General features: G+C 47.9%; 1 protein-coding gene across 3 annotated transcripts in view; it reads left to right on the top strand.

Moving 5' to 3' along the window:
• Positions 1 to 22585, top strand: part of LOC142570355 (uncharacterized) — a 48402-nt gene extending 25817 nt beyond the window's left edge. For all 3 annotated transcript variants that reach the window (XM_075678759.1, XM_075678746.1, XM_075678752.1), the window contains exon 6: positions 22317 to 22585. In XM_075678759.1, the coding sequence (XP_075534874.1) occupies positions 22317 to 22497 (181 nt within the window). In that variant the 3' untranslated portion in view covers positions 22498 to 22585. The remainder of the gene's footprint in view (positions 1 to 22316) is intronic.
• Positions 22586 to 27699: the final 5114 nt, after the last annotated feature.

Raw genomic sequence — 27699 nt, 5'->3', positions numbered from 1 at the left:
AGCAGTCCGACCGAACGTAAGGAGACGGCGGCAGCCGAAGCCGAACGCAGAAAGCGGTTCGAGACGAGGCAAGTGCGCGTGTGTTATACGTGTCAGAAGCCGGGTCACTTTTCGGCGCAGTGTCCAGAAACAAAAACAAAAGTCGTGTTTTTGTCATTATGCAGCACTGACGAGAACATGAAGCTTCTCGAGCCTTACATGCGAGACCTCCTCGTGAACGGGAAAGAGTGCCGAGTGCTTCGCGATTCCGCAGCTAAAATGGATGTAGTTCACCCCTCTTACGTAGAACCCGATATGTTCACGGGCGAGTGCGCATGGATCAAGCAAGCCGTGGAAGCTCATAGCGTGTGTCTGCCCGTAGCAAAAGTTCTTATTGAAGGACCTTTCGGAGCACTTGAGACGGAGGCGGCAGTGTCATCTATGCTGCGCCCCTAGTACCCGTACCTATTCTCGAACAGGTCCGATCACCTCCTGCGCGAGAAAGGGCTTTTGTTTGGTGAGGCTAGCGTTCAGGCCTTAACCAGATCGAGAGTTCGGGAGCTCGCTGCAAAGGCGGTAGTTGCGGGGCCGACGTTGTCGAACAATGAGAAAGGGTCGGAGGCGCAGCAAGCTGATATTCAGAGCACGTCCGAACTGAAGAAAATTGAGCCTGTAGCGTTGAAGGCACCAGATACTGGAGAGGAAATGGCCGACACGGGAAAGTTAGAAGAGCTATCTGCAGATTTGCTCATCGCGCCTACGTCAGACGGACTTGATAGGTTGCTAAAAGTCAGCCGGTCGGCTTTGATAGCCGAGCAAAAAAAGGATGGCAGCCTAGAAAACCTACGCTGCATTGTCAAGGAAGATATCGCCAAGAAAAATGCTCGTTTTGTGGAAAGAGGTGGGGTCCTGTACCGGAAGTATATAGACCGCAGGGGAGTGGAGTTCGATCAGCTGATCGTGCCTCAGTGCTACCTTCAGGATCTGTTGCGCTTGTCGCATGGGGGTTCGTGGTCCGGACACCTAGGAGTTAAGAAAACTAAGGACCGTCTCTTGCAAGAGTACTATTGGCCAGGGTGTTTTCGGGACGCAGACCACTTTGTGAAGACATGAGACACCTGTCAGCGGGTGGGCAAACCAGGGGACAAATCGAGGGCGCCGTTGAAGTTAGTACCTATCATTACGGAGCCTTTTAGACGGCTCGTTATTGATACAGTGGGACCTCTGCCGGTAACAGCCACGGGGTACATACACATTTTGACTGTGATCTGCCCTGCGACAAAGTTCCCTGAAGCAGTGCCGCTTAAAGAACTCAGCTCAGTTGAGATAGTCAATGTACTACTGTCCATATTTGCGCGAGTTGGTTTTCCTGCGGAAATCCAATCAGATCAGGGCACAGTGTTTACTAGCGCTTTGACGACAGCCTTTCTCGAAAGGTGCGGGGTAAAGCTGTTACACAGCTCAGTGTACCACCCCCAGTCGAATTCCGTTGAGAAGCTCCACTCCGTCATGAAGCGCGTGTTGAGAGCATTGTGTTTTGAACATCAAACTGACTGGGAGCTGTGTCTGCCTGGGGTGATGTTTGCATTACGGACCGCGCCGCATGCGGCTACGGGGTTTTCGCCAGCTGAGCTGGTGTACGGTCGCTCGCTGCGGTCTCCGCTTCGCATGCTTCGAGAATCGTGGGAAGGCAGGGGCGACGACCCAGTCGTGGTGGAGTACGTGCTTAGGCTTCTCGAACGCTTAAGAAGGGCACAGCAGTTGTCAGGTGAAGCAATGGCAAAGGCCCAGCAGAGGGCCAATGTTTATTATGATCGGACAGCCAGGGCCCGTCGTTTTGAGCTGGGCGTTGAGGTCATGATATTGCGCACATCGCTAAAAAACAAACTCGACGTGCAGTGGGAGGGCCCAGCACGGATTGTTCAAAAACTGTCGGACGTTAACGACGTGGTGAGTCTGCCAGGAAAACGGAAAGCACAGCAAGTTTACCACTGTAATCTGCTCAAACCCTATAAGCAACGGGAAGCAGTGGTGTGTATGATGGTAAACGTTCCCGAAGAGCTTCTGGTCGAGCTTCCGGGACTAGGCTCAGTGACGAACAGGGAAGACACCGATGAAGTCATTAGTGACTTAATCAGTAAAGCACCGCTGTCGCCTGAGCAGAAAACCGAACTACACCAGCTCTTACAAGAGTTTCAAGGTCAGTTCCCTGAGAGGCCTGGTAGGACTTCTGTCCTTACTCATGATATAGAACTTACCTCCCCAGAGCCAGTACGATCCAAGGCGTACCGGGTGTCACCCCGCCAGCACGATATTATGGAGGCTGAGGTAAAGAAAATGCTACAGCTCGGTGTTATTGAGGCGGGTGAGAGTGATTATACCTCCCCTTTGATTTTAGTTGAGGTACCGGGCAAGGAACCTCGTCCTTGCGTCGACTACCACAGGCTTAATTCCATCACTAAGGATCAAATTTATCCGATCCCTAACATCGAGGAGCGCCTTGAGAAAGTTAGTAGCGCTCAGTTTATTTCCACCCTAGATCTTGTCAGGGGTTATTGGCAGGTTCCACTTACAGAAGAGGCTAGTAGTTATGCGGTGTTCATTCCACCAATGGGGACATTTCGTCCTAAAGTTTTGCGTTTTGGTTTGAAGAACGCGCCATACTGTTTTTGAAGCCTCATGGATAAAGTGTTGCGGGGACAGCAAGAATTCGCTTTACCGTATTTAGACGACGTAGCGATATTCTCCGCATCCTGGTCTGAGCATATGGCACACTTGCGGGCAGTGCTAACCCGCCTGCGCGAAGCGGGCTTGACAGTCAAGGCTCCCAAGTGCCAGTTAGCACAGGCCGAGGTTGTCTACCTCGGTCACGTGATTGGACGGGGTTGTCGCCGCCCCTCTGAAATAAAGGTGGCCGCTGTGCGAGACTTCCCGCAACCGCGCACGAAGACCGATATTCGGTCGTTCTTAGGTGTCGCCGGCTACTATCAGAGGTACATCCCCAGGTACTCTGATATCGCGGCTCCCCTGACGGATGCTCTAAGAAAAACAGAGCCGCAAACAGTCGTCTGGGACGAGACAAAAGAAAAAGCTTTTAGCGCCCTAAAGAGCGCCCTAACAAGCCAGCCTGTGCTACGATCGCCAGACTACACAAAAGGGTTCGTTGTTCAGTGCGATGCTAGTGAGCGAGGCATGGGCGTTGTACTGTGCCAACGGGAAAATGGAGAAGTGGAACACCCCGTCCTGTATGCTAGTCGTAAGCTGACCAGTCGTGAGCAGGCGTACAGCGCCACCGAGAAAGAGTGTGCGTGTCTCGTGTGGGCCGTTCAGAAATTGTCATGCTACCTAGCCGGCTCGAGGTTTATCATTGAGACGGATCACTGCCCTCTCCAATGGCTGCAGACCATCTCTCCCAAAAATGGCCGCCTCCTGCGCTGGAGCCTCGCTTTGCAACAATATTCCTTTGAGGTGCGTTACAAAAAGGGGAGTCTCAACGGTAACGCCGATGGCTTAAGTCGAAGCCCCTAACGTAGACATCAGCCTCAAAGTTGTCTGTTACTGATGTTTTTCTTCCTGAGGCAGGATATTTAACATATTGCTTTTGTTTAGTGTTTCAATGTCATGATGTGCTTTCTAGTGCAATTTTCCAATTGGTGGACGTGTTCTGGGTGCTGCTAGACTACTGTAAGGAACTAGGCAGTAGTATCAAAGGGGAAAGAGCCTGGCAGGGCTTAGTGAGGGTTGTGTCGTGCTTGCTGACTAAGCGGTTGAGTTTCGGCGTAGTTCTAACGCTTGCTGGGAACGAGAACAAAAATGGCAACTCTCCCGAAGTCACTTTGCAGTGTCCTGTCTGAACCTGAACATGAGAACGAGACCTTCTCGGTGCGCTGCGCTCAAGAAACGCCGAGGGACGACCGACTTCGGTTATGAGCATCATCGAGCGACATCCCTCCGGACAGCGGATGCAGTCCCCTGACCATCGGGATCTCCTTCCCCCGGCGGGGCGGTCTGTTACGTTTCGCCTACGACGCGCGGTATAGCCGGCGCGGATGCAACGGACGCCGGGGCTTCATTCAAAGCGGCGGACATTTTGGCCCGTTCAGCGCTGCCGCGACGCCTCCCCGCCAAGCGCGTCCAGGCATGTTTCGATGCCACGTGTATTCGTGTGTGCGTGCGTGTGTGTGTGTGTGCATGGTGGTGCCCACGCTTGTCAAAGCGCGGCAGCCGGGGAGAGGAGCCCCCCAAGTGTGAAGCGAGGAGGTCTGATCGGCGCCGGCTCGGCGGATGCGTCACTACACTCGTCTCAACATGTCTCTCAGCGTGTCTCTCAGCGTGTCCGTGGCGCCGTCACGTGCGCCTGTGACGAGGCGTTCCTTCTTGCCCTCGACTCCAAGAGTATAAAAGCAGCTGCTCCCGGACGCCAAGAGAGAGGCTCCGATTTCTTCTGTTGAGTAACGTGCTCTCCCGTCTCTCCACTTCGGTCGACCTGACCGGCCGCTCTTTTGCGATGCTAGAATAAACAAGTTGTTCTGTTAGCAGTCGACTCATGCTTTGCTCGGACCTTCGAATGCTTCCAGTTGTGCCCCAGGCCGCCAGGCCAACGCTACCCTTGGGGCTTGCGACCCATCTGCAACACCGCGCGGGTCCCTATCATGAAAGCGATCTGCGATGGGGGCAAAGTGCACGGCGAACGCTGATAGCTTCGTGAGCGCTTTGTTCACTCCGCTTAGTTCGCGTTTGAGCGAGAGGCAGCACGAAGATGAATTCGCTCGAAAAGCTATCGTCTTACGGGACGGACGGACGGAGGGGATTTTCTCGTTGGTTGAGCATAGAAATGCTTACGCATTTAAAAGAGTAGTGCGTACATCTTCAAAAATAAAAAAAAATAACATGAATAACCACAACCGATTTGGGCATGTATAAGGCTTTCTTGGGTTTGTACAAATCCCTCGTCCCTTTAATTTTCCACGGCTCAATACGACGGTTTAGTCTACTAAGTTAGAGCTTATATTCAGCTTTTCTATTCCCTTCAAACAACGGTGACCTACGCAAGCTTTCGGACTATCGTCCCGTTCCTAGTGCTCCTCCTTGGCTACCACTGCCCTCGTTGATATATGAGAGAATGTCAAGGTCCTTTTCTCCCTCTTTGATTTGCCAACTGGTGGTAATATGAAAGCGTAAGCTTAGGTCAATAACCAAGCAAATGTCATCGGTTACGACTACGACGTCTTCGTCGTGGTACTGTTGCATATTGAAATCATTTGCCACGCAGTTACATTGCATGCGCAAAAAAATAATTCTGCGCGCATCCTCACTGACCTTGGAGCACTGCACCACGACCACGCTCCGGACAGAAGTCAGCACCGACAGTGAAAATGGCTCGGTCCGGCTAAGAAAACCCGCGAGTGTCGAAAGTTGAACGTAGTTTGTGGTTGCGGTTGGATTTATTATCCCTGGAATAGTTGTTAGAAGTACAGTACCTTACGCGTGTTCTTCTTTCTTACTATCAGAGAGCAGGAATGCAGCGGTGTAGGTTCGAGCGCTAACAGGGATAGCCTATATAATCCGAGATTACAAGGAAGAAATGACATTTGCGCGGGCCATGTATAGTGCGTGGAACAGATTACCAGTCGACTGTTAGAGTTACAGAATGGATGCAAGGGGAATGGAAACTCAGTCGATAACGGCAGATGATTAGCGCTGGTGTGGTCACCTTAGGAAGTTCGCAGGCTGCCGCTGATCCCACCCACGTCCCTCTGTCGCAAGTACGGACCGCCAACACCGTATAATGTACTGAATTTTCGCCTAGAAGGCAGCCGGAAGCTGATGACAAGCGCCTCCAGGAATTTTCTCCTTAAGTTCCTCAGAACGGCATTCATAACGCCTGTACACAGCGACGGCATTAGCGACTACGTGCCCCTTGCATATAGACTTGGCGTGCGCTTTATTCACCACTATTACCGCCTAACCGGCCGTGCGGGACAGCCTCGACGTGTTTTGCGCGTGCGCGCTGTGTTCGTGAGAGACAGTGAGTGCATCTGTCGCACGAGTCGACAACCAACTATCGTACTTTCCAAAAGTTCCCTTTTGTGTCCGTTGCCGAAATATTATGCTCATCAGGTCATGAAGGTCATTGTAAAAGAAGTGCTTTCAAGTTCTTTCTTCTTTTTATTCGTGCGCATGTAGTTTTGTACCCTAAATGTCATCATCGTCACTTTCTCCTTTCGCACTTCGCCCAATGTTAGGAAGCTGCCTTCCCCCCTTAGAACGGAGTGGTTCAGGCCAACTCATCAACGTTTTATTTGTAATAAATCACTCTATGCACATCTATTCCTACCGAGTGTATCAGTGGAGCCTGAACCAAACCTTAAGAAATAGAGTGCTACACATCCGACGAATGAAACTAACGGCGTATTGTGTGTAGTCGTCTTGATTGGCTCAAATAAATGAATTTTGCATCGCGAACTGTCAGCTAATCAGTTACATTTCATTGAGCAACTTTTTAAATATTTGTTCCAGAGAATAAGTCGCATTTGGGTAGTCGTTGAGCGCGCTGAGGAACAGCTAATAATATTGTTTTCATGGCGTTAATTTTTATCTTCTTTTCTCCGCGCTCTGTAGCAAGCTCGCGAAACGTGACGTCACTGCGAGATTGCGTGTCTGAATTAAAAAAAAGAAAGTTAAATTCCGAGGGCTTACGTGTCAGAACCACCAGTGATTATGAGGCACGCCGTAGTGGGGGAGTCGGGATACGTATGGAATTGCAGCCCTCTCAATCGTATTTCAATAAAGCGAAGCCCGCATGCACGTCGAAATCCGAAGAGCGTGTTCGCATGCGTGTTTAGCGGAGGCCTATGGCTTATCATTTAGAACCGCCACGGATTTTAATCTTCAGAACCACGGAGGAAGGAAGGAACTAGAAGGGAGCATCGTCCAACTTGATTGAAGCCAAACGAGTCGGCTGACAACGGGATCGACACGTCATACCGCGGTGTAGGGTTTGGTGCTCTCGCTTTAGAAGCGGGGTGTGGGGTGTGGGGGAGGGGGCAGGCTGACGCAGAGCAGCCGAACGAGTGCCTCAACGAATAAAGAACTACCGGGAACCAAACATTCTCAGTGAACACGCAGTCTTTAACGTCACGTGTTGGGCAAACTTTTCAAGGGAAAAAGTGAAGGGAATGGCTTCACGGAGAGTTGGCTTGCCAAGGCTGGCTGCGAGATGGAATGATTCCTCCTATTTCATTTTCTTCCTCAATGCTCTGAACAAATATGAAGACGGCATAGGCGCCAGCAACGGGGGGGGGGGCGGAGGTACCCCCTCCGGAATTTCCCAGGGGGGCTGGCAACCCCCCCCCCCGGCGTTGCCAAAGCCGCCTCCCCACACACTCACACACCCAGAGCTCCATTATCAGAGCTTTGTCACCGGCACCATTTGAGGTTTATTTTGACTTGTGTCGACCCTTTCACTTTAAATTTTATTAGGGCTAATAGCTTACTACATTGTTGTTGGCGCGGACGTGCACGGCTTTGAGTCATACTTTCGCTAGGACTCCATCATTGAGTCCTAGCCTACGCACGGATGTTCTAGCATTTATGGCCTCAAACCCTCATGCTAGCATGCGGGGACGTGGCTGCCCAGGTACCAATTTCCAAGTCATCAGTTTGGAGGATTCTAAATGACGGCCTTTCCACCGTACCACCTTAACCAGCACCAGTGCTTGGAAGATAGGTACCTGTAGAATCGTCTAGATTTCTCGAATTGGGTCCTCACAAAAGCCGATGAGTCGCCAGACTTTTTGAGCAACATCATGTGCACAGATGAAGCCAATTTTCGCAGAAACGCCTAGGCAAATTTGCATAATACACACTATTGGAGGCACCAGTAGGAGTGGTCGCTCAATGTGTGGTTCGTAATTTAGGCCGGTGCTAAAATCGGCCCCACCTTTGATGACACACTGGCTGGACAGCCTTACGTGGACGAAATCGTTGGAGTGGGGGATGAGTTTCTCAGCGAAGTCACTTCTTCCACTTCTGTGGTATCAGCAATATGGAACACCAGCATACAGCAGCAGCCGAGCAATAAACTGGCTGGATGCGACTTTCATGCGCAATAGATTGGAAGCTACGGGCCTGTGAATTGGCCGGCTAGGTCATCTGACCTCTCTCCACTAGATTTCATTCTTTGAGGTTATGTGAAATATCGTGCTTATATGATCGAGACGGACGTCAGATTAGTTCAAGGCAAGGATAACGGACGTCTGCCGTAGAATCCCAGCGTCGGCGATCAAGAAAGCCACTGAAGATGTGATAAAGTGGACTCAGTACTGTGTAGCTACAAAAGGAGACCTATTCGAACATGTTCTCTAGGCAGCACCTGGTGTTCAACGGAGCTTACGAATTCATAGATAATACACACTGAAATCTGATTGTTCATTTTTTTTCTTTTTTTTTTTGCAGACAGTTCTGCTCATTTAGAAGTGCTATATTTACTTTCGTGAACGCATCGTTTTTGCCCTTTCTCTACCGTTGGTCGCTTCCCGGTCTGTTTATTTCGCTTTCATTTTTCGACACGAACCTCTTTTTGCAGCACGTGTACCCACTTTCATGAAAAATAAAATGGTCACTTTAATTTGGCTTTGGTCCGAAGCAACTTTCTGGCGCGAAATTAGCTTCGCGCCCACTCTTTCGATGCGGTGCGAGCAAAGCCAGGATTTTAAAACCTTCTGTGCCTAGTATACCTTGCTTTTCTGATTTCAAGCGTGATGAGAGCGGCGTTTCGGCCGCGTTATCAAGGGGCTTTTGTTATCAATGGGATCAGTCGGCCTTGAGAGACGGGTAATAAGTGTAACGTAAGAATGAGAGGAAGGAATAGTTGCGAGGCCGCGGAACCTGCTGTCGATGCTCGTTCCGTACCGTTATCAAGGTGATGCGCTGTCTCTTCGTGTTTGCGACAGGCAGTGCAGTTGCTTTCAATAAGGTTATCTGAGAGCGCTGCTTTATGATGCGGGTGAGAACGCACTCACCAGGTATTTTTCATATTTCGAGAGGTTTCTTTGCCAGTCGGAAAAGATTGTACGCAATTATTTCGTCACTGAAAACACCGCAGTTAGATGTCATTTTGGGGTGCCTCATTGAGACTTTGATAGTTACGACAGTACTTCTCGAGTTAGATAATTAATTGCAATTGCGGGATTGAATCTCAATACCGAAAGAATTACTGGCAGCTATCCACTGTAACGAAAACAATATGCACTAGGTTTTCTTCCAGTAACGCAACTGCTCTTTTTTAAGTCTTGGTGCATGATAGTTGGGGAACACTGTATAATTCGTCCAGTAACCGAAACAACGGCAAGCCGGATTCACTCGAAATCAGAATCAATAGCACTCATGCGCCGCAGCGCTTTTATACTCGGACTCATAGAAAAAGAAAGAGAGAGTGGGAGAGAGATACTGCAGTTTCGCCGGCAAGGCGAAGCAGTATTAGTGATAGCCAAGTATGCGACAATTACACGAAGGAAGATTTCACCACCGAGAGCGCACAGGCTGTGAAATCGAACTGTTTCCTACTATGAGGTCTTGTATACACTGATATAACGCCGTCACTTCAGCAATCAAATCTTCGAGCTACGCCCACTGCAGGGCAAAGGCCGCTCCCATACTTCTCCAACTACCCCGGTCTTGTGCTAATTGTGGCCATGTCGTCCCTGCAAACTTCTTAATCTCATCCGTCCACCTTACTTTCTGCTGCCCCCTGCTACGCTTCTCTTCTCTTGGAATCCAGTACGTAACCCTTATGACCATTGGTTATCTTCCCTCCTCATTAGATGCCCTGCCCATGTCCCCCATTTCTTTTTCTTGATTTCAACTAAGATGTCACTAACTCGCGTTTGTTCCCTCACCCAATCTACTCTCTTCTTATCCCCTCTTAACGTTACACCCAGCATTTTCTTTCCATAGCTCATTGCGTCGTCCTCAATTTAAGCAGAACCCTTTTTGTAAGCCTCCAGGTTTCTGCCCCGTAGGTGAGTACTGGTAAGACACAGCTGTTTTACACTTTTCTCTTGAGGGATAATGGCAATCTGCTGTTCATGATCTGAGAATGCCTGCCAAACGCACACCAGCCCATTCGCATTCTTCTGATTATTTCAGTCTCATCATCCGGATCCGCGGTCAGTACCTGCCCTAAGTAGACGTATTCCCTTACCACTTCCAGTGCCTCGCTACCTATCATAAACTGCTGTTTTATTCCCAGACTGTTAAACATTACTTTAGTTTTCTGCAGATTAATTTTAGACCCACCCTTCTGATTTGCCTATGCAGGTCAGTGAGCATGCGTTGCAATTGGCCCCCTGAGTTACTAAGCAAGGCAATATCATCAGCGAATCGCAAGTTACTAAAGCATTCTCCATTAACTCATATCCCCAATTCTTCCGAATACAGGTCTCTGAATACCTCCTGTAAACACGCTGTGAATATCATTGAAGAGATCGTATCACCCTGCCTGACGCCCTTCTTTATTGGGATTTTGTTGCTTTATTTATGGAGGACTACGGTGGCTGTGGAGCCGCTATAGATATCTTCCACTATTTTTACACATGGCTCGTCTACACCCTGATTCCGTAATGCCTGCATGATTGCTGAGGTTTCGACTGAATCAAACGCTTTCTCGTAATCAATGAAAGCTGTATATAAGGGTTGGTTATATTCCGCACATTTCTCTATCACCTGGTCGATAGTGTGAATATGGTCTATTGTTGAGTAGCCTTGACAAAATCCTGCCTGGTCCTTTGGTTGACAGAAGTCTAAGGTGTTCTTGATTCTATTTGTGATTACCTTAGTAAATACTTTGTAGGCAAGGGACAGTAAGCTGATCCGTCTATAATTTTTCAAGTCTTTGGCGTCCCTTTTCCTATGGATTAAGATTATGTTGGCGTTCTTTCAAGATTCCGGTACGCTCGAGGTCATGAGGCATTGCGTATACAGGGTGGCCACTTTTTATAGAACAATCCGCCCACCATCCTTCAACAAATATGCGGTGACCTGATCGTCCCCAGCTGCCTTCCCTTTGTGCATAGTTCCCAAGGCTGTGCTTATATATATATATATATATATATATATATATATATATATATATATATATATATATATATATATATATATATATATAACTTTGTATACGCCACTGGGAATGTGCCGTTCTACAATGACAAAAAGGATCACTTAAGTTCCTCTGATGATGAACGGAATCATACCCACGTCACAATTGTACCTCCGGGGCAGCAACCGGACGCATTAGCAAGCTGCTCCACAAATGCCGTTGGTATACGTGCCGCTTTGACACCTGCGGCACCAGCGCTTTAGCGAGCTGCGTTATGTAAGCACCGGATATGTGCCGTTCTTCAATGGACTTCTCGCCAACTTGGGTCACTGGGTCAGTGCCACTGAGTGTGCGGCAAGCCTGCAGGGAAAAATTAAAAGCCTTCGCAGGCACCGCCGCGCCACGCTTCTCGTCCCGGAGGCCATGTATGGACTTCTCGGCAGTGTCACTAGATGGCGCATCATGTCTAGAAAGAATAGGGTGCCTGAATGGCCTCTCCCTCACAGCCGCGCTGTAGAGGGTGGGGACAACCGCGTCGTCTGCTACTACGTCCGCCATTAGATATACTGAGCGCACTGCCGGCGCTCGCGTATAGCATGTTTTTTTTTTTTTTTTTTTGCAACTGAAGGCATGCCGCGCAAAAGAGACGGGTCAGAATATGCACGTCTCTGCTCATAGACTGTTTGCAGGCTTAAACTACATTAATTTCGCTGTCGCACGCTGTCACCTCTCAGCGCAGCTTCTCCTCAGTGGACTCCTCGGTGGCTGCGCAACCTGTCAGACGCTCGGTATTGTGTTTCTCACTGTGCGCTTGGGATCCATCTCACACAGTCTAAACCTTGCTTTATTTCACGAGCTATGGTGCGCACCCTCGTAGCTCTGAGAAATCTTAACGGAGGGAGCGTCATGGCTTATCAGATCACTGTTTTTCTCTTTAAGTTGATGGAGAGTGTGAAACTGCGTTCACATAAATGAAACTTGTGCTTTTTTTTGCTCGGCAATTCAGAGGGAAAAAAAAAACTTCTAGATCTCTAGGAAGGTAGGAAGTGAAATAGAGTAATATCCACGTTGCTACTGTCATAGGCCTGCATTTTTGAACTTCCTTGATATGGGCGCAAGTGAACGATGTATTTCCGGCCCAAAGTATCATCACATGTGCTCACCTTGTCATATCTTTTCATATCTCACCCCCCTCCTCCCCCGCGCCACATCTCCTTGTATATAAGCGTGTTCTTTAACAGTATTAAACAGTGGGTGGTTTATAAGGGACAAGGCATACGTCCACGTCTTGCCCCTTATGTTCGTCAGTGTAACACTAAACGCAATATAATCATGAACGTCCACCAACTAGTCCCGTTCGTTGCTTTACTAAGCATAAAAGCGCCCGATCGAATCATCACTGACGCATTCCGCCTCATGGACGCTGTGCCTTGTATCGCTCTGACAATCACCATTTTCGCTGAGAATAACCTCCTTGCAAAAATCAGAACCTTATTCAGCTCAAAGAACACAATGCTTCCTCGGTTGCACTAAACACAGTGCTCACATCCTGCGAAAGCTGGCAGCGTCCTGAAGGTGCCGATATACAATAGGATGTTGAATTTATTTATTTCGAGTTTTTCGATTAATAAAATTTCAGAGTCACCGATGACAGTCGTCTCCACTTCTCCGCGCTCTTGTTTGCTTTTTGATAGAATGTCGGCGAGGTCCCGCCCAATCTCCACGATCCACTGCAGCTTTCTCTCGGGCTCTGTCGGAAAGCGCTAAGGTTTCCAACCATTGTTGGAATTGTTCGTGCACATGCGCACGCAGCAGCCAGCCATTTCGCTGAAAAATGGAGCGACGAAGCGTCCGCAGCTCCTTCCTCGCACCCGTCGCCTTGCAAGGTGAGATCCGCAATGGCGACGGCCGTCTGGATAAAGCGGTCGAGATGGCGAGTACCCCGTCAGAGAATGTACCCACCCTGCATGGAGAGGCGGAGAGGGAGAGACCATTCAGGCATCCTAAGAAAGAAGCGCACGTGCGCATGACGCATTTCTGAGCGTCAGCGCGCGCCGGTGCTCCATGAATTTCGGAGGCCACGCGCGGGCTTCGCGGCGGCGGCGCTAGATGGCGTCAAGTGTTCTATAGTCGGATACAACTCAAGGCTGCAGCAAAGCCCCGGCCTCGCCCTCGTAACCACCAGCCACTGTTCCTCCGCGAGGCTGCAAATAGTTCATACTTCAAACTTTCCGTGTTACCGAAATAAGGCGGTAACCAGAAAAATAAAATTATAAGTGCGTAATTTTGTACGTTTTCATTCGTCTACTATAGTGGAACGCTGAAAGCCAAATTGTTTATTAAACTGAAATAAAACGCTTGCTTCGCTCAAACTATTTATTGTCAAGTTTCACTTCGGTTGGCGGTGAAGATTCATGAGTAAAACGAGGTCAGCAGTGAAATGAACTGTATCGCTGACTTTTGAAGATTGAAATGCTCAGACACCATACACTCTGTCCATGCCTACTGCCCACCTTATCGCTTCCGCCGATGAAAACACTCTTCAAGAACAGTAGACGCTCCGGAGGTATCAAGTACGCGACGCCATTTTGAAATGGTTGCATGACGACGATTTTGTTTGCTTCTGTGATTGGCTGGCGGAGTTACAACCCCGCGCTGTCCGTATGCCTTGGTTGCCAACTGCTGTTTTTTAAAGTTGTATCTTACTGTGGAGAAGCGCGAAAGGAGTCCCGATGCAGTAGATGCCTCGTACAAAACTAGCTTCAATGGTAAGAATACGTTGTATCGCTATATTGATTCAGTGCTAAACGCATTACCGTCTAAAGTAATCGTGAGACGGGTTCCGTCGTTCTTACTTTTTTGGCGTGCAGGCTTCGTTCTTTCGAAACGCAATTCAGAGGGCTGTGATCTACCGTATTTACTCGATTCTAAGCACCCCCTTTCTTTCATGATCGCGATGCCCATAGCGAGGGGGGGGGGGGGTGCTTAGATTCGAAAAATCTAGAATGACCCCCCCTCCCTCTTTTCGCTGCGATATCACGACGAGACGGGTGCGAGAAGTAACATTTCATTTTGCAAACATTCAAAAGAAAAATCGGTGCAGACAGTGATCCCACCGCTTGTGTCGGATGCTCAGTTACTACCACTGCCACTCGAGTTCGTCGCACCGCTTGATCCGCCGCTCTCGGTATCCCACCAGCAGGTCGTCTTCCGTTCCGTCGAAGTGGTTCGGGATCGAGCACTTCTTAAATGATTTGACCACAACGTCCACTTGGACCCACTTCCACGCGTCCGAAATCCACTTTGCCATGGTTGATGGGGACGATTTCTGCAGCTTTCGCCGTACAGTCCGGCTGGACGGCGTACTCGCGCCGCGGACTCCGTGGCACCTCGGGACTCCGACGGCTCCGGCTCGATGACAGAGTGAGCAAGTGCGCTTGGCGGCCTTGGCTACACGCTCTTCCTAACAAATAGGGGGGTGCTTAGAATCGCATGCAAAGTTTTTTCCCAATTTTCTCGCGAAAATAGAGGGGGGGGGGGGGGGGTGCTTAGAATCGGGGGGTGCTTAGAATCGCGAAAATACGGTAAACGTGCAAAAGCGCAGTAATGCCACTTTTAAAAATAATTCACGGGCTTTCTTCACTTCAATTCTTTAGAGTCCGAAAAAAAAAGAGAAAGAAACACACACACGGAAAACATAACTTCACAAAAACAACTTTATGAGGTTTTTCTGATGACACGCTACAACATTCAACTATGACTGATGCCCTAAAGCAAACATATATTTAGCAAAATTACACAAAATAATTTACCTAACGAATTGCACTTCACAAGATATGGTCTGAATAACTCAAGACTGCTGCAAGCGCTACTCTGTCGGCCTCATCTGTCTAAGTTAAAGACAGACCACTCTACATTAAAACTCTGATTCAAGTTACGTGAAACACCCGGTACACGCAATGTTTAGTGCCGTGCATTGAAATGGCCGGATTGGAGAAACAGGTTAACTCCCGAGGAGATCTCAACTGTGTTCGGGTACTCTTTTGGACATTCAACTCACACAACTCCCATGGCTGTCAAATGTTCAGTGGAGCGATGAAAGCCTCTGCGCAAGACTTATGTTGTCGAGCGGGGCGTTGACAAGCCGTTAAAGCAGTTCGTGCTTTTCTGAGTGTCACAGACCTAGACGAGGCAGGCGTGCAGTCTGATGCTGCTGCCGCACAGGATCTTCCAAATAGACATAATCTAGACGGAATGGCCCGCGATGCATTACGAGAAAGAGATGTTCGACCAGAAAACAAGCATTACCTGAAAGACAAGAGGGATCATCGCATCTATGCTTCACGACCTGCAAGAACAGTTTAGGAAAATAGCTTGCGAATCACGACTGTCATTTTGTTTTATTCAAAGCATACCTTACGTGCATCTGCTTGGTGGACTCGGTAAATGGGGCTAATACAGAGCAAAAAAAAAAAAAAGCGAACAAAATTAGAATAAACTGCGCCGTATGCGATTATAGACATAAGTAAAAATACAGACAAAATAAAGACAGAAATAAACAAATTTCAGGTGAGAACACGACAGAAGATCCCAGCGCTATCTGAAGATGCATGTTAAAAAATGATAAGAGAACTCAGTTAATACGGAAACAGAAAGAAAACTTGATGTACAGTGGGCATGGCTGTTCCACGTTGAACAACGTAAATAAACATTGAAGACACATAACAAAATGAACCAACAAAAGCTACTGATCTATATTACCTCTTTAAGTGCGTGCTTAGATGCTGGCTAACTTTTCGATTGTCTGATTTGGCGACGTCGAAATCTGGGAGGTCATTTTAGAGGCGAATGACGCATGGGTGCTTTGATGATGCGCATGAAGCTGACATGATTATGTAACCTGCGTTACGTGCAATATGGGCTAGACAGACATAAAGTAACAAGACTGGCGCTATAAACGTATTTGTGAAAAAAGCAAAAAACCGCGATGTCGTGATGGATACTTAAATATTGTTACGAAGAGGAAGCCCGATGCACGAATATATTAACAACTATTTACACGTGGAAAAGTTAGTCGTTATCGCGCAGCCTGGTACAACGGCCGCAGCTCCAGAAGACATCCTACCCCTTCTTCTTCGTCTTCCTCTTGACAGCACAGTTCTGTCCAAATGCACCGTAACATAACCCCCTGGGGCTGGAGCGCCGTCCCGATGCTTCTTATAATGATGGCGAACTAGCTGAACAGTACGGTTTTAAACGGGACACGTGGACGACAACAGTTCGTAGCTGGGACGAGGACGGCATGTCTTTAACAGGGGTGATTTCGTAATTTAATTGACCTAATCATCGCAATACCCAGCAGGGCCCGGTATAGCGTGACAGAAGTTATTCGGACAGGCCGACATGGTGACTTGAAGTCCACAGCAGAACGATATTTCCGGGAGAGAACTGAAGGTTCCGGTGGCGACTGTCGTAGAGAGTCTTTTGTGTAGCCTGAGCCACTGTAAGTCGATCACAGGCAATCTGGCGAGCCATACGAACTCGACCAGCGGCCTCATGGACGTATTCCGCGGTAGGTCGCGACACCGAAGGTAGCAAGGTGTCAAAAGGCAGAGTGGGATGGCGACCAAACATTAGCTAGAAAGGCATGCCGAAGATCCATGGTCCCCGATCTGTAACACCGCCGCAATTTTGACGGCTCGGCGGAGCGATATGACACCCTGCATCAGGCAGCCTCGCTTGTACTTTTGCTTGCCGCGAAGAATGCACTCGTCAATTTGCGCTACCTTTCCGGGACCACCGAGTGGAGGTCGCGCCAGCAGCTCGTCCCTTACGACTACATGTACATAGTCCGTCCAGTCGGTGATGGCGTGCTCCGACAGAGGAAACAAGTCGCCGGTAATCTCCTTCAACAGCCACACGTATACGCTTTTGCTCACGCAGTACGCGAGCCAAAGCAGTTGCCGCCTGCAGAGGTTGACGTTCGTACGGCCGAGGCGGTCCGTGTTGGCGACGTAACTCCCTTCTCTTCCTGTGCAGTGAAACGGTACCGTGTAAATTTCGGCAACTGCTTTCAGCATCTGTTGCACCCGAAGGCAGCCCAGCTTCCATTATGAGTCTTCCTACATAATGTGACCACATCGCATTCGCATGTTGCTTGGTCCTGGTTGAACCGCAGGTCCTTGCAGGTGCCCCAGTACTCCAATGACGCCGCCGGACCTGGCTTGGCGCTAGGGCGCGATGGACGCACAGCGCTTGAAGCCTCCCCTTGCTCTCCTTCTGTCCTTCCTTACTCAGCAATATGAACCGACAAACCCAGCAACATATACTTCTGGAAGCCGGAGCGAGCCGGAGCGAGCCGGAGCGTTCGCACGCACTCTTCCTCCGCAGCCCGGTCACAGCAATCTGTGCTCAGAAAGCGTAATTTGCCTACCACACTGTCTGTGCGTCTTCGCCTAACTGGTCACACAGCCAGCGCACTGACGTTTTTAAAAGGCGAAGCTGACGCTGAAACTAGGTCGGTCATGTAGTGAATGGGTCCAGACAGTCATATTGACGCTTGCAGCCGCTGATGCGATGACGCAGGCTGCTGCTGCCGCCGCCATGTTCACGAGTTCAACTCGGGGAGGGGGGGGGGGATCGCGGTGTACAAGTTTGGCACGAGTTTGGCACGAGTTCGCCTGTCAATTAAAACCATAGGTCATGTCATGCACGAGGCGTGTAACTATTGTGCGCGCACCCACCACGTTTGGGCTACGCCTAACTTATTTTTCGGCAACAGCGACGCCGTGCTGAGGTGAGATGCATATCTTGACAGCCTAAATAAAACACGCACAATGCACTGTGATTGGCGATGTACTCAGCACCGCTATCGAAAACAAAGCGTCGACTGTCGCTGGCTTATGCATATATCTTTTCGGGATGTGATGGCCCCACAACACGGTTCCCTTGCCTGCACTGTGGCGACGTAGAGCACAGCAAATAATTATCGGCACGTTACTGTAGCTGCTTGCAAGGCGTCGATGCGCCGTGGTGGACGACGGTGCTGAGGCGTGCGTAGTGTTCTCCAACGACAACGTATCGCAGCTGCCGTGTGAGAAGGCTCCTGTGTCATCGGTGATGTATCGGAGCCGCAGTGTCGCAAACATGGTCAGCGTCGAGAATCACTCGCTTTTCTAGACCCAGTGCGATGACATTTCTTCATCACAAGCACTGCACACTAAACATTTCCAACACCTTCCTCCGCTGGAAGCCTCATTTCATAGCTGCACACAAGTACCCTCGCCTGCCAAAATTCGATTTCGATGGTGTCGTTACGATATCCATCTGTGATCGCTGTATGCTCCAGCAGAGGCAATCGGCAAGCACCTTAGAGCGCACCACATACTCAAATATGCGTACATGCGCACAGAGGCGCCTTCACTGGCAAAATTGTGTTGCTGGGCAGTACGCTCCTCTTCGCAATGCGTCGCGGAAGCTCCGCGCACCCAGATAAACTGGTACATCTTCACTGTGTTGGGTCACTGCTGACCCAGAATACCGTACCGAGATTTTGCAACGACAGCCGTTGCTCCCGTCTCTGTGGCTAGAGTGTACGCCGTTCTTAGTTGGTAAAGCGGCGGCCTTAATAGCCTCAGTGAAGCTCCGGCGGTGAACAACCATACCACAGCGCTGCGTTGTATCATTCTCCTAATTGACAGGAAACGGTCAGATCATTGTCATGACTGACTTTATTGAGAATAGCACTGCAGCGCACCTGGCGACTGCTCCACGTATGAACTTCCTCGTGCGTGAGACCCTTTAGAACGTACACGCGTGGAAGCTTTTGCCTCATTGTCGCACTCGCGGCAAAAAGTGCAAAATTCCAACCTTAAGGGCTGCCCTTTCCAAATACGAAAAGATTATTCTTCTTCTGTTCGACTAGCCCGGAAGAAACTTTACCTGTTTGCTCGGGAAAAAAACTGTTCCTTTCGAATCAAGTTCTAGAAGCCCTTCATGGAAAGTAGGCAGTTCAAGTAAGATGCTTAATGAAACTGTTATTGGAATAAAGCAATAGCAGTCCCCACGTGCTTCGCCATACTAACCACCTAACCTAACTCAACCTTCGGCACCCATTTCTTATCACACGGTGTCTATATTGTGGGTAGCTATCTGCCAAAAAAAAAAGAAATATCTTGTGGAAACGCTCCTAGTAGATCAAAACACGGACGTAGCTATTTTCACTGAGTCTTGGCTCAACCAAGCTGTTCAATATAACGAATTTCTGCATACCCGTGGCTCTTTTACAATTTATCGACGGGACAGGGTTGGGAAAACAGGCGGGGGCATTCTTGTTTTAGTCTCACTTGCACTCATACAATATCGCATTTAATATCAGTTTGTGAAGTACTTTGTATTAATGTGCCGATACTGTCAGGAAATAATATATTCATCACTGCTTACCGACCACTTGACTGCGAGCATGCTTTTCTTCGTGAACTGCACTCTCTGTTAAATTATTTAATCAGCCGGTTTCGTCTCGCTAATTTCTTTCTGTGGGGAGACTTCAATCTTCCCGATATAGATTGGGTTAACCTGACAGCACCTACAGGACTATCTAAAGATTTCATTGAACTCTCTCTCCTCTTCAGTCGGACCTAGATTATTAACGCTCCCACTCGCAAAACCAATATCCTTGATCTTGTCCTCGCATCACAACCCGATCTCATTCAGCCACCTACATGAATAGATGTCTTCAGTGACCACCGTACCTTATTATTTAATCTGTCGATTCCCCTTGCCAATCACCAACCCCAAAAGAAGCTTATACGGGCTATAACAAAGCCAACCTTCAGGCAATCAATTCTGAACTAAAAAAAATTTCCAGTTCCGTCTTGCACAAGAAGCGTCGAACAAAACTGGTCATTGTATAAACAGAAGGTATTAACATTAATCGATGAATACGTCCCCCTCGTGTCTGTTCATTGTGGGACCGGTCATCCTTAGTATACTAATAATCTTGGAAAACTTTCGAAAAAGAAAAGAACGTCATTTCCGCTTAACAAAAAACACCTTCGCTATAAAATGGAATCGATAGTTCACTTGCCTCAGAGAATACACCAGTATGCGGGAAAAAGCTAAAAGAAAGTATTATCCCTAGGATCTACCCAAGAATATCCGAGATAAGCCTAAAAAGTTTTGGAATATCATAAACCCAAAGAATTTATCGCATAGCATTTCCATGACAAACCCTGATGGCTCATCAATACCGCTTCAGCAACTTTCTGACCTAATGAACTTCTATTTTTCCTTGGTTTTTACTGAAGAACGTACCAACAATACTCCTTTTTTACCTAGAGATGTCTCTCCCCAGATACCACCTATTACAATGACCACTGAGGGAAACGTGAGAGTTATTAACGAACTTAATATATCAAGCGCCGTCGGACCTGATAACATCACTTCAAAAATTCTAAAATCCACTGGTTTTATAACAAGCCACATATTGTGCATTTTATTTGCTCAATAACTTTAGGAAGGCAGGATATCAGACGACTCGAAAATAGTCAATGTAGCAGCAGTACTGAAATAGGGTGAACGTTGTAACCCATGAAATTAACGCCCTATTTCGCTCACATGCATTGCCTGCAAAATTCTCGAGCACATTATTTACTCGCATGTTACCGATTACCTTGAAAGTAACCGTTTCTTCTTTAAGAATCAATACGGCTTCCGACCTGGTTTGTCTTGCGAGACTCAGCTTTTCGAATTCATCACTGACCTCCAGTTAAACTTAGACTCCTCGTTTCAAACTCTCAAAATCATTTGACCACGTTGCACACAAACGCCTATTAAATGAACTCTGTAGTCTGAATCTTGACTATGTTGGGGCAAGCCCAGATTTTGTGTCTGCCCCAACATAGTCAACATAGTGCAGGGGCTAAACAACACACATACGAACGCGGAGCATTCGGAGACCGCGTTGCTCAGCTCAGACAGCGAGGTTCACCGACAAGTCATAAGGTCGCGACAAGTCTCCTTCTAAGCAGCCTCCGCAGAGCACAGGCCACGCACTCGCGTATGCCCCTTCATAAACGACTACCCTGTACGTACAAGTTTTCTCTGGTAACATTTCTACGCAAATTGTTATTTCACTTTGCGCTGATCATGCTTACTGGTGTACTGACTGATGCCCCCCCCCCCCCCTCCCTTAGGTAATGCCCCTCTGGGGCCTTTAAGGGTCTAATAAATGTGAAGAAAATAATGATATCCGCTTGTCATCAGAAAGTTATAGCATTCAAAACGAGAAACATTCTTTAAGAAAGGAAATGTTTGTTATTGTATTTGTTGTATTTTATTTTATTCGAATGATGGAAAGTGCCGGCGCAAGAATGCGCCGCATGTGCCCTGTTCGCATTCGACGGAGGATAGAACGACAATGCCCGAAAGAGGAGGTAGCCGCTTGACGGGCCCCAGAAAGGCGTGGCAAGCGGCTCACGGCAAGTGTGCAGATAGACAGCCGAACAGTCACGATATCGGTAAATTGCAATGATACGTGTATAACAATCACTGGCGCGTTTCGCTGCGCAGCCTTCTGTGCTTGAAACATAGAAGCAGTATGCCACGCAGACTGCACTCATTTTGTCATACGCGACTTTTTCTCAACTTTTTTTTTTGCCTACTGTTTTTGCGCGTTCCATATGCTATCTCCGTTCACTGACTGCCATCGAGCAAACTAGGGTAAAACTCCTGCGAACGAGAAACTCGGCGCATCCTGCATAGCACCGCAGTATAAGCCTACATAAACCTGCTGAGCGTGGCTACTGCTTTGAACATTGTAAAGCACACCGGAATCGAGTGCAGGCAATTAGCAGCGGAGCTGTCGGGTGGCAACTGCTACCTTTGCGCGATATATACCGCGATTATTTCCCAATATACTGCAGTCTGGGGGCGTGCTTGAGATCAGGCACGTGCCTGCTTTAATGGCCGTATGGGCGTGCGCGAATTCTGCTCTCCGAAACGAAGTCCGCACATGGTGACCTGTCATCGTTACGGAGACACACGCGCCTTCTTCACACGACGTGTTGAAACGTTTAAACTTGGCTCTCTTCTGTCGTTACTGGCACAATCGCTCGCGACTGTGCCCGCAGAAATAAGCTCTCGATTGCTCTTCGCGCAGATAGCTAGTAATTGCCCAATCAACCCATAATCCCGGTGAAACGGTTGTCACATCTCATACTCCGAACATTTGTACTTGCAGTTTCACGCCCGCACTGAAGGGGATCTCCGCGGGCAGCTCTACCTGGCACCGTCGCTCAGGAGTCAATCGCGAGAGCACGGCACCGACGCCCAACGTGAGCTCCCCGCAAGCTACTGCCCAGTGGGAGGAAACCCAAGAAGACCAGCCAGGCCCATCAAACGTGTCTCGACGGTATCACTGAGGCCATCCGAACGGCAACGCTCGATCGGCCCGAGCGCATCAGTTTGACGACATTTGGAATAAAGTTTTTTTTACTTTGAATTTGTGCACCCGGCTGTATCTTTTTGCATTGCTGAACGTGGACTTGGACACACAAGACAGCTTTAGTATAGCGTAGAGCAGCAAACGCAAGGTGTTTGCGTTAGTGTCAGCGTGGCGTGCTCCATATTGTACGTAAACGGTGCTGGATCACTTACGTACCCACGATATTTTCGGGATTTAGCGTTGAACACGGCAACATGGCAGCGCCAGTCGAAGTGAGAGCTGCCCGCTTCGGAACCATCGGGACGTCGGCCTGCACCGTTCGGCACATACGTTACCCACTAATGCTCGTATTTGCTTTAGGTTTGTGTGATGATGCTTCAGCAGCGGCGCACTGGCGACATATGGGCCTTGTTTTCGAGATGCGTTCTCAATAAGTGGTGCAGTAAGCATTGGATTAGCTTGACATTTTTTATGGATTTGCCTTGCCAGTACTTTGTGTTTTTTACATCTAGATGGCGCCCTATATGTATATGTTAGCGTAAGCGTTTTGCTCCGTTCCGCTAATCTGAAGGACTAGTTTGCGCCGCGCAGTGCAGCCTTTCTTAGCGTTCACTAATTAAGTTTTGAACTAATTACCTTAAGGCACGTGTTCCAATTTACAAATTCTAGCCCGTGATACTGCAAGGCGTATCCACTTGAAATGAATTGTGTGGATGACGCCAATTGCGAGATATACACCGTTAAACTTACAGTAAAAATGCAGTGTCGTTCCTCTTACTTTCTTAAAACATAGTTTTATGTATTAAACCACAAAATTAACTGGAACGCAATCATTATCTCGAAACTGGGTCCCTATAACGTAAAACTATTCCAGTCAGTTTTTATTACAATGTCCAGACGTCATATTTACGCAACCAGTGACGCAAGCTTCGGGAGGCAACCCGCAGCGTTCTTTGAAAAGCCCAATCAAACGTACTCCTCGTTTAAAGGAGGTCACTTTTTTTTTTTGCTTTCAAAGCGAATAGTATTGTCTACATTGAGCAGTTTTTCTTATCGAATAGGTTGACACGAGGCGAGGAGCACGCTCAAGTGGAGAAGAGTTCGATGGGGCCGAGCCAGCGCGTTGGAAATATATAACCGGATGAAGAGGGTGGTGGCGCCGTCTGCGATTAGGCCACTTTGCCCTACTTAGCTTCAAACAATCAATCAAGGAAGTTTATTTTTCGCGCTATGTACAGCGACAAAAAAGGTGGTTGGAGAAAAAAATCTGCACATTCGCAGCTTGACAAAGCCGCAGCCACTAGTACACATCAGTGGTAGCGTGCGGAGAAGACAAAAGAGAGAAGAAGAAAAAAACACATTCTTATACAACGTAGAGAGAAGTAGAAAAATATAGTAAAAACCTAAGTAAGCATACAATGTATTCCAGTGGCAATAGTTCGATCATTATAAGCATTGATTTGAGCATATCGAATAAAAAAGCAGAAGACTTGCGCTTCGCCATTGTAATAATAAAATGGTAAAAGAAGAAATACAGGAACTGCCGAAACTCGAACGCCATGCACAAAAGAGATACCAGAATACATGACACTAGGCTCCGGTCACTCCGTTGAAATAAACAAACGTGCAAGCAAACAAACAAACACGAATCGCAGGATCAAGGAAGCAACATAAACAATGTTTTTACAAGTTCGTACAAGGAAACGTTCGAAATATTAAACAGCAGAAAAATTTTTTCAACAGTCACATAAGTGCGCACGTTGTTAGCAAAAAAAAAAAAAAGTTGACTTCGTGCTGATCAAGTCGATCACATGAACAATTCAAAAATAGTTTTACGAGATAGGGTTAAAACGTCGATGTGTCTTTGATTCATGTAATTTAGTGTTGATGGTAATGTGTGCTGAATTCGTTCTTCACCGTGGGTTGTGCGCGAGAAAGGTATGTACCATGGCGATCTGTAGCGGAAAGGATGCACATTGTTAGGTTCTATAAGATTAGCGTGTTCTAGAAACGTAAAAAGCCTTCCCTGGACGGCACTTTTATAACTGCACAAAAGTCTGTATATGTCTGTAGCCTTCGTTAGCGCGTGTTTTTGAAAGAGTGGTGCTGTGTGGTTGTAAATAAGGCACATTTCCATGGCACGAATAGCTCTCTTCAGAAGTAATTTAATTCGGTTTAGGTTGGTTGCAGTTGCAGCTTGCGGCGGCTGGTCGCAAATCGCGGCGGCATGCAACGGAACGTAAAGATTGCCGCTAAAACGGATCCTCAGCAAAGAAGAGTTGACAGAGCGACGTTGTAAACATGCCGACAGTGCACGAAACGTTAAATGGCCATGCAAAAAGTTTTATTATACGCAAATAAACCCACGCTCCCGGCAGGTGCGAGTAGCCAGTGCCTGAGCGATCGGCGGCAGCCATCTTTTATTCCTTTCGGAACGGGGCAGCGTGGAGCTATTCAGAAAAAAATAGTTTTGTTCGGCATATTGACGAATTTTTTGACGCGTGCACGTCACTTTGACGCGGTGAGTTTTTGCGGTTTTGTGAAGGTTGCGTGAAAGTCAGGTGAAGTGTGTGCAGCCCGAAACCTTTTGACCAATGGCTGAGGGTTAATGACTAGAAGGCGTCGAATGAGGAATAACTATTTTTTTTTTGTTCGGTCCGATCATGGATAATCAGTGTGTACATGTCATATCAGATGTGGAGCTATCGCGGTTTTCGTGACGTCTTTTGACAGACAGGCGAAGTGGGGGCGGTCCAAAAAAGTTTTGACCAATCGTGAAGGGCTGATTGCAGAAGTGGAACAGAAAAGTTTGGAATAGCTTTGCGTTATAGCGCCCCTGGTGTCATTATGAGAATTCGTTCCAAGTGTATCCGCTTTGCGAACTCGCCGGCTAGAATTTGTAAATTGCAATATGTGCCATAATGTAATTAATCAAAAACTTAATTAGTGCATTTATGTTAATTATTCGATTATGAATTTCAATTTATTGTGTTAGTAATGTGCACCTATTCGAGTAGACCAGCTCACGGACTAGAATTGTGATATCTACAACAGGCAATGTTTAAAATTTTTACGAAAGTGTTCGCTGATACACCCGGTGTATACGAGCGCGTAGTAATCGGCCCTGCCTTCACCGTCTTGCATCGCGGACAGAAGCTCTGACTGCCGCGTTGGCGGAGCGCGAAATCATCCTGGAGGCAAGTGCCTGCCCCTGACGTTGACGCAAACGTTGCGAATGCGAATATTGCCATCCGTCACACTGCTTTAGATTCCACTGCCCAGCTGCGGCGCTTCCGCTTTCATTGCATGTTCTGGGGACGTATTCTGAAACGTTCGCCGCCGCGAAAGTTTCGCCCTGGCCACGCCTCCGCCGTTGCGGCGCGCTCTGAATGGCTGCTTTGACAAAATCGGAAATTCAGGTGGCGCAAGTGAATTTCCGGTTTTGTCAAAGCAGCCATTCAGCGCGCGCCGCAACGGCGGAGGCGTGGCCAGGGCGAAACTTTCGCGGCGGCGAACGTTTCAGAATACGTCCCCTGTTCTGTCCTGGTTCTTTTTTAGCTTGCTAATCTATGGAACATGTCAATTACAGTGGACCAGCGGTGACACTTATAGTCAATCCAAATTATACGATATATTGTGTGAATAATGAATAAATTAATAAATTATGCCTAATAAGAATTGTAGCGAAGGATCAGCTCGGGCATTCCGGATCAAACAGAAAAGAAATAGGTTTATGCAGCCTAAATTGGAAATTATGGTAAGATTAAAAGGCATATTAACATGTCAAGCTGTTGAAATCAAGAACAATACCCTGGACGGCGGCGGAAGCTTTCGTGCGGCCGAACTCTGACTTGACCTAATAGTTAAGGTAGGAGACGCATGAAGACCTGTTGAAATAAGACCGACTCCTCGAAGAGCGCTTCCTAAAAGAAATTTTCTAAAGCCGAGCAGCAGCTGTCAGAGTCGAGATTAATGATTAACAACTTCATCTTTATTGTATACCTGAGCTATATCTCTGACGTAATAGTACTGCGGAAAACTCGCAATGTGGAGAGATGTAATTAATTAAGGGAAAATGAGACATCCACCCAATTGTAGCAGTTGCTTCAAAGGAAATCCATACGGGTTCCTCGAAAGAAAAGCCTCGCAGTTGAAAAAAAATTTGTCCTGGTCCGGAGGCTCGAATCCGGGACCACCGTCTTTGCAGGGCAGCCGCTCTACCATCTGAGCTAACCAGGCGGCTAGCAGATGGAATGGCACAGTCAAATTTGTCAACAACTCGAAGCAAACGCGAGAGTTTGAGGTAATAGTTCTGCGGAAAACCCGCAAGGTGGAAAGAAGTACATAATTAAGGGAAAATGAGACATCCACTCAATCGTCGCAGTTGCTACGATTGGGTGCCCAGATGGTAGAGCGGCTGCCCCGGAAAGGCGGTGGTCCCGGCTTCGAGTCCCTGACCAGGACGAAGTTTTCTTCAACTGCCAGGCTTTTCTTTCGAGGAACTCGTAGGGGTTTCCTTTGTAGCGACTGCTACGATTGGGTGGATGTCTCACTTTCCCTTAAATAATTGCTATATTTCTGCGTAAAAGTCCGGTGCAACTCGAGCGGCATTAATCGTTTTATTGATCATAAAAATTGAATAAGGAAATAAAATTATTCAGTTTCACGAGCAGGAGCATGCAGTGCCTGCGCATGGGGAAAGTCGATGTTCCACGGAAATAACAGGCGCTGATATTGGAGGAGCGCACGACGTCCGTGAGTGTACACGTGAGCGCTTTCGAAACGGATCCGCTGACAAAAGAACGCGAATCAGCCGACCACGGAAGGATGCCTCTTCCTATCTCTCAGCTCGTTCGTCTCCAAACTGTAAAGGAGTTACTGGCATAACTTTTCCTGCTTTCAATTTGTTTTACTCCATAAGTTAAGGTCGCGGAATTCGAAATCCCAGAAAGAAATAGTCGCAAGTCTCAGAACGCACTAAAGAATTTACAATAGCATAGTTTTTCTGCGGTCGATTTCTGTTTCTTCTCCAAATAAGGACATATGCTATGTCGTGACGTCATGACACAGACGATGATCACGTGCAAGCAGGACATCTCGACGTTTTGGTGCTATAGCCCCAGCTGGCTCGTTCGTCTGTTATGTCGCGTAAATTAAATGATGGCGCTTTAGGGGCCAA

The sequence above is a fragment of the Dermacentor variabilis genome, chromosome 1, assembly GCF_050947875.1.
Source record: "Dermacentor variabilis isolate Ectoservices chromosome 1, ASM5094787v1, whole genome shotgun sequence".
Lineage (NCBI taxonomy): Eukaryota > Metazoa > Arthropoda > Arachnida > Ixodida > Ixodidae > Dermacentor > Dermacentor variabilis.
This window is presented reverse-complemented; position numbering and strand designations above follow the sequence as displayed.